Raw genomic sequence first — 10,886 nt, forward strand, 5'->3', positions numbered from 1 at the left:
ACAAGATGTGCCATTTAGAGCAGCACCTAGAGTAGGCTGCTTAACTTTGGCGCCCTCAATGCTGTCTATATTTTCGTAGAATGCACCATAGGCTCTTGTCGCCTTGATAAATTCTGAACTGTTTTTCAATCGGCTCTTCAATGAGTGTGCGTTTGCAATATGGACAGTGTAGAATGTAAGAAAACAAGCTATATATTAACTAACAGGCGGATAACAGAAGAAATGTCCTTCAAAGCTTAGGCTGCTAAGATGAAATAGTCTAAGCTCTACTCTTGAAGCTAGCATAAAATAAATAATGTAGGTATTTTATCTTGTATACCCGTGGCGGCTAAGTCTCCTGGTACCCTGGCGACTATCCTAGGTGGTAAAATAATTCCTCAGTTTGTCAATGACGTTCTCAACAACCTCATCATCACCAATATCAGCTTGCCAGGTGAACCCAAAACCGACAGATTCCTCATTGTCAATCACACAGACCACCAACGGAGCCCCAGGAGCAAAGGCACATCGACTCAGCTGCAGCTTTCCTCGGTACCAGAATGGACTGCTATCTCCTTGGAGATTCTTGGACTGTGGGAAAGTTCCCAAGTTGGAAACTTCGAAGGACTCGCCACGTGGGTTACCAACAGAACTAGCAAGAAACGCTTTGATGTCGGGAATGAGTTTGATGACAGCGACGTTCGCATATGGTTCACCGGAAGGTGAAGTATTTGCAAAGTACCGTCGCGTGGCTTTTTGGATCTCCTTGGCATGTTTCCAAAAGGTACCATCCTGATCCAAGTCCGAACGAAGAAGCTGCACCTTGAAAGCATCGATGAAGTTACCCATCACGCCATCAACCTGCTTTGGCGGAAGATCGGAGCGTAGACTAACGGGTAGATTACATGTCAAAACCTCTGTTGTCGAAGGAAGAGAGTCGTAGAGCATCCTGGCTACAAGGGCAGGAAGAGTTGCTGTGGCTGTGGTCTTGTTCCTTTTGCACTCCTGGGCAAAAGATTGTAGAACGTGTACCGGGAATGACAGGGACTTGTAACGTGTCTTACACGGAATAGTGACTGGACTGCCCCTCCACTCCTCCACGCCTGCGGCATCTGGTTGGGCTGGGGTTTCAGGTAGCGGCAGAGGGTGAAGCTCGTCGAGTGACGCAGAGATAGGGTCGTCATTTGAGAAAATGATCTGCTCAGCCTTCATGTCCCCGAAATTGGAAGAGATGTCACAGAGAGCTTTCTGGAACGCGTCTTGGAAGATCTGAGCACTAGTCCCATCGCACGAAGAATGGTGATAGATGAAGCATGCTGTAAAACCATTTTGCGAGTCATAATCTTGCAGTACGATCAATCGCCAAACTGGCAGTGTGCCATAGCCAGCTTTGAAACTTGTGTTATGCCGCTCCTCGAGCAGTGAGTCAAGTTCGTCGTCAGTCTGAGAACCGGAAGACAGAGGTTGAGTTCGCTGGACGAAAGACACAACCTGCTTCAAATCGATGGATCCCAAGCGACCCCAGTAAGGCCTCTCGGTTTCTGGTACTACTGGAATTTCAAAAAGGATAGGATGCTGTAGAAGCACTTGGGATACGGCTTTGAGTACCAACGACTCAAGGTCAAGCTCAGTTGAGGGCCGTGAGGCTTTGTAGTGAGCTGAAAAACCGCAGTTGGTGAAGAAGTCTATGTGATGCGCCGCAGCAGCAACCTCTTCCAGTTTACCTATCAGAAAGTTAGTCGATTCATGCGTTGACGTGCGGGAATGGAGAAGTACCTAGGGGGCGGATCTTTGGCAATTGATGTTCAGCCATCTTTGCTTTACCTTCACACTAATATCATGTCGATAGCCAACACCAGCAAATGACTTTATTATAGCCTTATATAAACGATGGAGTTATCTGGGTAAGATTCAATTCGAGTATTAGACTCCTCACAAGTGATCAACCTGCCTTGACAGCCGTCTGAAAGCGTCACATGTAATGCCAGGCCCTATGATAGACATGAGGTTTGTCTTACTGACACCATCTTCTGCAACCGGCATATCGTCCTCACAGTGCCCGGAGTAGACACAGTCAGCATTGCTCGGCATCCGGAAGATCGGAGAAATAGATGTAATTGCTTACAAGCCCCCAGCCCTGTGCGACCACATAAAGTAAGATTGGGAAATATCGCGCACACAGAGTTGAGATGAATCCTCCGCTCCTCTACGACTCTTGGCTTGGCCTGTTCGTTGCTCAGCCCTGTAAGAGGTGGGGGTTGGATGTGTTCCGCAAGGTCAGCAGAACGGCCTCAAAACTTCTCATGCGGTGACAAACAGTCTCAACGACCTGCTCATTTGGGTAATTGTGGCGATCCAGTGAGTTGCTCGGGTTGCGAATCACAGATATTGTACGACATGGCTTAGTAAGGGCTCATTTTTGCTCACGGACTATACAAGTGACATGTGACGGGAAGATTTAACAGCTTCATTTCGTTAGAGAGCAAACAATCCAGCACTAACTTGAAGCTTTTCCAGTCCAACAAAACTTTGTCTCAATCCTTGAACCTTCCCAGCTATGAACTACCCACATCCCTACTCTCAAGCTGTGAAGCTTGACGAGAGAATCAAGATACCTCGTCCCTGCTACGACCCTGTACTGGCACCAATGCTCGACTATGCCTCGCTTCCAGAGGACTTCAGCCTGGACCTGATGCGTGGTGTCGCCGCGGGTGACCAAGAATGTCCTCATGGCTCTCACACCTTCAATGCTGAGACGATTCTCAAAGACCAACCTCACCTGACCCATGCTGAGCAATCTGTCAAGGGTCCTGGCAATAACGAAGTCATTCTTTCGGTGTTCTCACCCAAAGACCCAGTAAAAGCACCTCGTCCAGTATTGTATCATATACATGGCGGAGGCATGGTTTCGGGGGATAGATTCACTGCCTTGTCGCAAGTGATTGACCTTCTCGCTGGAATCGACTGTGTTGTTGTTTCTGCCGAGCATCGTCTTGCTCCCGAGACTCGAGCACCTGGCCCTGCTGAGGACTGCTACGCTGGCCTTGTGTGGGTTTCAGAGCATGCTGAGACCCTGGGAATTGATCCGGCTGCCATTGTCATTTTCGGTGTTTCTGGTGGTGGCGCTCTAGCAGCTGCCACATGCCTCATGGCACGGGATAGGAAGTGCCCTGCAATTCCCATCAAAGCACAAATGCTTTACTCCCCTCTACTGGATGATCGCTGCGAGAGTCTGGCAGACCAGCAGTTCGAGTTCGGGAACCCAGCTCCTACGACATGGCTTCGAGCTATCTGGGACCACATTCTTGGAGATGACAGGGGATCCGACAAGGTTACTCCCTATCAAGCACCAGCCAGAGAGACTGATCTCTCGAACCTGCCACAGGCTTACATCGACGCTGGAGAGTGCGAAGTGTTTCGTGATGTTGCTGTTGCTTATGCTACCAGCATGTGGCAATCAGGATCAACTGCCGAGCTTCATATCTGGCCAGGAGCCTTTCATGGATTTGACATGATGGATGATCCAGAAATCCCGCTCATTAGTATCGCAAACAGAACGAAGGCCAATTGGTTCAAGAGGGTCTTGACTACTGAGAGCAAGTCAAAGTCTATTGCAGACATGTAGGAATAATGGCTAAATGGAGTTTCTGTATAGTTAGATAAGATGTAACAGCACAGTATCACTGTAATCTCTAGTCTCTTATCCAGAAAGCCAAGTACAAGATGAAATGGTTTAGAAGAAAGAGTCTGAGGCAGCCAAGATAAAGGCCTAAATATAGTTCAGATTAGCATAAAATGACTAAATAATTTCGTCCCATCTTGTAACGGAAACCACTAATGCTGCCTGAATCCTCCGTCGGTATAGGAAACCCCACCTCGTTCAAGCGACACGCCCCTTCGTTTGCTTGATGTTCTTAATGTTGATGTTCTTCCACATCATTGTACCACCAAACCCAATAACCCAGACCACAGTACCTGCTATAAATAGAAGTCGGTGAGCGTCACCGTAAGCATGCTGGATTGCCAGCCTGGTAGGCGATCCGACCGGGAAAGAAAGTTGAGTAACAATATCCGCAGCGATAATTGGCAGATTGGGGAGATCCTCTGCTGGGAGATACTCAGCCAGCTTCCGTGGGATGACGTCTTGCCAGATCGCCGATGAAACTGTAAGACCAACAGCCTGTCCGATATTTGAGCACATGGATACCAGAGCGATAGCCACGGCAAAGTACTGTTGTTCATTCACAGCGGCCAGGATGGCGATCTCGGCGGTGATCATGATGGAGCCGCTTCCGAAAGCGATAATCAGTTGAGACATGACGATGTAGCCAATGCTCTGGTCGGGCTGACGAAAGTGTATCATCAGGCCGGTGCCAAGAGTAGCGAGAGGAATCGCCATGTACATAGTTGCAGCCTTGAAGTTTCCAGTGCGTGACAGGAACCAGCCGATGAAGATGGCAAAAATAAAGCTCCCGACAGTGTATGTTGACATGATGTAACTGGCCTGCGTGACGCTCAAGTCATTGACAACTTGAAGTATGGACGTGAAGTAAAGCCCCCAGCACCCATAACTGAAGAACAGTGTGAACGATACCAGACAGGCTCCGGCAACAGTACGATCGAGAAGAAATTGCCATGGGATAAAAGACACCTTCGCAAAGCGCATTTCCCAAAACCCAAAAGAGATTAGCAAAAGAATGCCGAAGACGAAGAAGCAAATGATCATGGCAGAGCCGAAGCCTTTTGCTTGCAAAGTATATAAATTAAAGGGAAGAAGAAAGAGAGCCACTCCTGCTGAGAGGCTGAGAAGGCCGATGACATCGAACTCGCGGACATAGTACCTGGTCGCATTGATCATCGAGCCATGAGACTGCCTTTCAGGAATGAGTCCTTGTCTTTTGGCTCTGAGGTAGTGGAAGTTGAAGAGACAGAACAATGGAATAGTGACAGCAGGTACGAGTATTGACTCCATGCCAAAAGCCCAACGCCATCCTGGCCCATTCAGAAACGATGTTGAGATTGGACCACCAAGCCAGGCAGTGATGATGTTGGGGGATGCACATATCGACTGGATAAGACCTCGATTGCGAAGGGAGGTAGTATCCGCGATGAAGACGCTGAGACTGTATCCAACTCCATTGATGCCGACAGTGTAAAAGACCTGCGAGGCGGCGTAGGCTTCGACGTTGTTGCAAGCAGCCGACATGATAAGTCCGAGAGTGGCCAGCGTAGCGCAGAAGAGGAAGCCTTGTGGCCGACCGAAGATATCAAGAGTCTTCGCAATACTCAAGTTGGTGACACCTCCAATGACCGAACTCATGACGCTGGTAGTGGGTGTAAGGGAATGCATCGCGAAGTCGGACGTGACATATGGGAGTAGAGCACCGCTGATTCCTCCTACCAGTCCTTGAACAAAGTAGACGAGCCAGATGAGTGCGAATGCGATCAGAAGAGATGTCTTGGACCAGGAGAGGGTGACGGCTTCAATGTTCTGCACGCCATGTTGGAAATTCGCATCGACGACATCATCGCTGGAAGAGCCTTCGGTGTCTCGGTCGGGGCCATCATGGGGAGCTTCGTGTACTCGATGGAGGGCTTTCGTATCGGAATCGGGCGGAGGTGCGAATGACATTTTGGCAATTGGACCGCTGGAAGATGACTGAAGAAGGATAGGCGTTACAGAATGGACGGGAAAGGGTCAATTATAAAGAAGAGAACTAGAACAGGATGATGACTCCAAAAGGTACCTGATCTTAGAAGAAATTACCTTTCGGCCAACAATTCACTGCAAAGTGTAACATGCGCTGTACTGTAGTCTGACACTGAGATCCTGATAGGGCCTGATTGAGACCAACCAATTAACATTTTGCTCAAATTCTCTCATCATCACCGACGACCAACAAGTCTCGTCCAGCGACTCGGTACCCGGGGTCTCTGGTCAGTGAAGAAGCTCTCACTTGTCTCGCCTGTGCAAGACTGAGTCGAGCTGTTTGTGGTAAGCACCCACGCTTCCTCGCAGACCTCGAGATTGCTCGTCAGGATACCAGAAGAATTGACCGCTGAGAGCCTAAAGGACGAAATGACTTAGACTAACATTTAGGCTATCTTACTTCGGCGCCCTAAGCCCCAGGGGAATGTGTTTCTGATACCCACTCAGCTGGGGGTAAACTTGCTCTACGCCATGTTGCTCTCATTCGAGCACGTTAGTGGAGGGCTCATCTGCGGCTGATGGACCCCTGGGACCTTTGGCGAGCCGTCCCGCTTCGGTAGCCAAGTTTAGTATGGGCAAGAGGTGTGCTTATGGGTGCATCTGCTCCTCCGTAGACGCCGTGAGCACATTAGGGTTGGCTGGGATGTTGGTCGAGAGCTTTGCTGGCCGACAAGGTCCACGTGGAATGGAATGGTTAGAGCCTCTATTCTCCATTCCATCAGCATGTTCCTGACGCTTGTACAAGAGCTACAATCAGGCACATGAGAGACATGGAAAGGATTGATCAAGGCATCGTACGAACTTGGCGACCCCATTGGATGTTTCTGACATTATTTATGGCAGAGTATGTATTGTCAGAATCTCGAGTTTCATCTAGTGCAGTCAATGAGAATGCTTGCAGTAGTATGGCGTAGGTTACAGCGGGTACATGCCCTGAAGAATCTGCCACAGCGCTCGTGTATAGTGCTCTGTCGCACCAACCCCACCTCATCCTGCCCATTCTCTAAGACGGCTCAAACATAGGTAAGAAAATAAAACAATTTGTCGGCTTGCACCACAAAGTAATCATCCAGTCTTGTGATCGAGGAGCACTGCATACTTGGTAAACTCCTCATCACTCATAAGCATCTTCAATTCTTCAGGTAGAGTGCCCATAACCAGTTCTACCCCGCCGTTCTTTCTCAGTGGAGAAATGACCAAGAACCTGAATCTTCTGTGACCTCTCTCGATTTGTGGTATCATAGCCTCAGGGCTACCACCCGCAAAGAAAGAGTCGCCGAATGAAACATCACTAGTTTGGAATAACATCATGTTGGATATCATAGCGTTCATATGCTCAAGGCCCATGTTTGCTGTTGCCGGCTTGCTGTAGTCAGACATCGATTGGAGGAGAGTAAAAGTGTCATGGACCAAACGAGGCGTAATTCTCGTCGCTGATTCACGAATTACACCTGCAATCTGCGCGACGCTCGTATCAGGCGCGCAGAGCGTCTCAATTGGCATGGTCGGTCGGTTCATGATGAGCAAGCTGCCCATATAAGACGATGGCAGATGGGATGAGAAATATGGGCGGCCATCAATTGGCATCTCTAAGATCGACAACTCTTCAGGCCCGAATGATTGACCGCGATGTTCCTTGGCTACTCTGTAGCGCGATCTGATTGAAGCGCGCCAAAAGAACGCCTGCACGACGTCAATGACGGATGTTGAGAGCTTCTTTGCATTGGGGTCTGCCAGGGCTTCTTGTTTGAGCTTGTGAATGCTCTCGCCAGAAAGAAGGAACACGGTAGTGTTCAACGATCGATCACTAGGAGCTGCTGGCCAGACAGGCTGAGTTTTGAACATGGGTGCTGCAGGTAGCGACGAACGTCCAACACCATTTTGTTGAGCCCTGACTTCTGAGATCTTTTCAGGAAATGGCAAATAACCCCAGGTACCCGGGTCAACCTCCTCAGCAGGCTTGGCATAGCCAGCTTCCTGCCAGATAATCTCGGGCAAGTCGTGATTGAAGCTCTCAGGGTCAAACCAGTCGCAAGTGGCTGTCTCATCTCCCTCAAGATATCTGCAGCATTCGGCCCATGTTTTCACTGCCACCATAACACCAACAGCATCAAGGCATGTGTGAATGAAGTTGGTAGCCAAGATACATCCGCCATCAACAAAATTGGCTTGAGCGACCAAGATATCAGCAGGCATGGCAGGAAAAGGCGGACAATCTAGTACCAACTCGTCGCTAAATAGAGAAGGCGAGAATCCAGCTTCACGCATTTTGGGGAATGATGGAAGAACCTTGGACAAGTCTTTGTAAACAAGCTGCCTAGGTACAGCCGCCGATTGAGAAGGGACGGTGATACGATATTCGCCTTTCTTGTAGCCGAATTCGTGCTCCGAAGCAAGCATCATCTTGCCATCAAGCTCGGGGATGATCTCAAATGCCCTTGCGAGGCCATTTTGCAGCTTGGCGAAAATCTCTTCAAAGCTGACACCCGGCCGAAGGGCAAAGTAGAAGTTGAGACCCATGTAGTGATTGGGATTGACAACATCGAATGGGTTCATCTTCGCGCCGAGGCGTCGCTTGCGCTCGGCAATGAGCCTCTTCAGGTTGTCCAAATCGGCATTCTTGGGAGTGCTCGTGCCGCTGATCGCAGCTGAGGCCTCGCAATTGGAAGCATCAAGTGTAGCAGCCTTCTTCAGCTTCTCCTCCTCCAGGATCTTTGCGAGCTGCGAAGAGAACTCTTCCAGAGTCGGGTACGCGTACAGGTGTCGCGGAGCAAGCTGCTCCTCGAGCCCCGTGACAGCGCGAATGATCCTGATGACTCGAACGACAAGAAGAGAGTCCAATCCGAGATCGAACACATCTTCTTCAGGGCAGAAGTCCTCAACGTCGGGGAGGACCGACCGCATGATTTGAGTCACAGAGTTCAAAATAGTCTCATTCGACGTGGTGTCAATTGAGAATTTATCAAAGTCTTCGTCTTCCACTTCCTCATTTCTTGAGTTATAGAAGCGCTCGATAAAGTCCGCGTACAGGTCCAACGTCGCACGACGCTTGATCGTCGCTTTGTCAGTGCGGATGAATGGCTTATCGACCTCTGCAAAGGCAATGTACTCCCTCTGAATACGGGTCTTTTGGAAGGTGGAGTTATTCGCCCTCTCGACTATTGCCCAGATACTGTCAAAGAGCTCGTTGTTCCTCTCCGAAGGGTCTTTCAGCTCGATGAGCAGACCTGCTTGCGGCTTCCCAGAGCCAATCAAGAGGCAACCTTCAATTGCTGGATGAGTTGTCACAAGAGCCTCTGTATCTAGAGGCGATATCTTGTAGCCGTTGGAAAGCACGACGACATCGTCACTTCTTCCAGTAAAGGCCCAAAGATTAGGGTTTTTAGGGTGTCGGACGTAGAGGTCCTTCAGATTGACAGAGTCAAGGTTGGGAAATGTGTGAAAAATGCCCTGGAACAACTCCCAGTGCTCATTGCGATGGACCCAATGTTCAAAGATACCAGGCTGTACTTCCTTGAACTCAAAGCCTGAGTAGGGATGGAAGGCGAACCAGTGCCAGTCTTCTCTCGGCACCCAGAGGTTGCCGATAAAGAGGCCTTCTGTAGTGCCCGTCAGGTTGAGAACTCTGACCACTTTATTGACTTTGGATACGATGGCCGGGCTAACGGGACCTGATATGAATGTTAGCTGCGTGCGAAGTGCCTTGGCAGACGGATCACATACCACCTGAAGCACAAATGAACTTTGAAGGCTTGAACTTGGCGAGCACATCGGGGTTCTCGCCCAACTCATCAGCAAGAGACGGAACCATGCTCCAGATATCGATCTTGGCATGATCCGCAAGAGACTCCAGCAATCCAAGATTGGGCAGAACGCCTGGAGGTCCGAGGATACAATGCAGATTGCATAATGCCGGTATGACAATATCCATAAGCACACCGGCGCCCTGCGAAAGCCCAGTTAGTAACCCGCAGGGTATCAGAAGAATTGACCGTCATAAGCATAAGAGACGAAATATTTTAGTCATCTTATGCCAATTTAGAGAAGCATTTAGACTACTTTATTTTAGTGGCCTAAGGCTTAGACGACATTTCTTCTGTTACCCACCCAGGTAACGTACCTAGAGGTGATATGGGTCCCACTTACATGGCTCATGGGAAAGGACGAGTATATCCTATCTCCAGGGTTCCAGTTATCCATCCAAGGAGCTAAACCGCCGTCGCCTTCTGTAGGCGGAAGCAGTCGAACGGCATCCATAGTACCAATCAAGGCATGAGTCCAGAGAATTGGCTTTGGTACACCTGTGGTGCCCGATGTGTGCAGAATACAAAATGGCTCATTCTTGGAAGCCTCAAACGTCTTATGAAAGGGAAAGGGTTCCGTAGACCCAGTATCCAGAAGCTCGTCGATGCTCGGGAGCTCAAGAATCTTCATGTACTTCTCTTGCAGAATCCCTTCTAGAAGAGGTAAAATGGGCTGCTCTTTTGGCTTGACCCAGATATTGCAGTCTGATGCATTTAGTACAGCCAATGCGCCAGTGACATTGTTCTTGGGTGACAGGAATAAGGCCTAAGGAGATTAATGGTTGAATAGATCCACTTCACACTCTTGACTTACTGCACAACCAGCCTTTACGGCACCAAATGTTAAAAGGACATGGCGAATGTCGTCTAGAGATTGTGAATTCCGACGGAAGATACCTTGGCAGGCGATCGGTACTTACGAGGTCCAATGTAGCCCAAAACCTGGACTTTTGACAGTAGACTCGCATCTCCTTCAGAAGCCCCATTCGTTGCGAGAAACTGTTCATGAAGCCACCACGCCGTCTTGTCGACAGCCTTGGTAAACTCACGAGCAGTGATATCACGAAAGCTTGGTAGATCATCATGGAAGGACGCAAGAGAATAAACTATCCGGTCTGGATCTGCCAAGGCAAGACGATCAAGGATCTGGGGGATAAATCTCCTCCCATACTCTGGTTTACCATTGACTGTCATGGTGAAGATGTCAAACAAACGATAAAAGGCTATTCGCAGTATGATTGTATAGACATCCAGGGTCGACAAACCATAGAGAAAGATTTGCGCACGTTTTATATGGTACCTTGCACTACACTTTGATCCACCTAACCCTGCCCCAGGAAACTGACTCAACAACTGCCTCGTAGCTGACTCCTCCTGACTACCTGCTTTTCAAG

The 10,886-nt window shown here is 49.2% G+C and overlaps 4 protein-coding genes across 4 annotated transcripts; 1 reads left to right on the top strand and 3 right to left on the bottom strand.

The window, feature by feature from the left end:
- Window positions 1–26: 26 nt before the first annotated feature.
- B0J16DRAFT_182606 (alcohol acetyltransferase) lies at window positions 27–2,164 on the bottom strand. Its single transcript, XM_046122646.1, has 2 exons — window positions 1,756–2,164; window positions 27–1,703 (listed from the first exon to the last, which is right to left on the bottom strand). Exons 1-2 carry the CDS (start codon window positions 1,790–1,792, stop codon window positions 358–360), a joined length of 1,383 nt encoding a protein of 460 aa, XP_045978848.1. The 5' UTR covers window positions 1,793–2,164; the 3' UTR covers window positions 27–357.
- B0J16DRAFT_182645 (Alpha/Beta hydrolase protein) lies at window positions 2,165–3,851 on the top strand. The gene is made up of 2 exons (XM_046122647.1): window positions 2,165–2,369; window positions 2,497–3,851. Exon 2 carries the CDS (start codon window positions 2,537–2,539, stop codon window positions 3,602–3,604), a length of 1,068 nt encoding a protein of 355 aa, XP_045978849.1. The 5' UTR covers window positions 2,165–2,369; window positions 2,497–2,536; the 3' UTR covers window positions 3,605–3,851.
- B0J16DRAFT_182660 (major facilitator superfamily domain-containing protein) lies at window positions 3,578–6,060 on the bottom strand. Its single transcript, XM_046122648.1, has one exon. It carries the CDS (start codon window positions 5,609–5,611, stop codon window positions 3,860–3,862), a length of 1,752 nt encoding a protein of 583 aa, XP_045978850.1. The 5' UTR covers window positions 5,612–6,060; the 3' UTR covers window positions 3,578–3,859.
- Window positions 6,061–6,754: 694 nt separating this feature from the next.
- B0J16DRAFT_274315 (uncharacterized protein) lies at window positions 6,755–10,686 on the bottom strand (the record flags this gene model as incomplete). Its single annotated transcript, XM_046123667.1, has 5 exons — window positions 6,755–9,360; window positions 9,413–9,635; window positions 9,836–10,258; window positions 10,307–10,359; window positions 10,413–10,686. The coding sequence occupies 5 exons, from the start codon at window positions 10,684–10,686 to the stop codon at window positions 6,755–6,757; spliced, it is 3,579 nt and encodes a 1,192-aa protein (XP_045978851.1).
- Window positions 10,687–10,886: the final 200 nt, after the last annotated feature.

The sequence above is a fragment of the Fusarium flagelliforme genome (assembly GCF_020744385.1).
Source record: "Fusarium flagelliforme strain FIESC 12 MPI-CAGE-AA-0113 chromosome Unknown B0J16scaffold_7, whole genome shotgun sequence".
Classification (NCBI taxonomy): Eukaryota; Fungi; Ascomycota; class Sordariomycetes; order Hypocreales; family Nectriaceae; genus Fusarium; species Fusarium flagelliforme.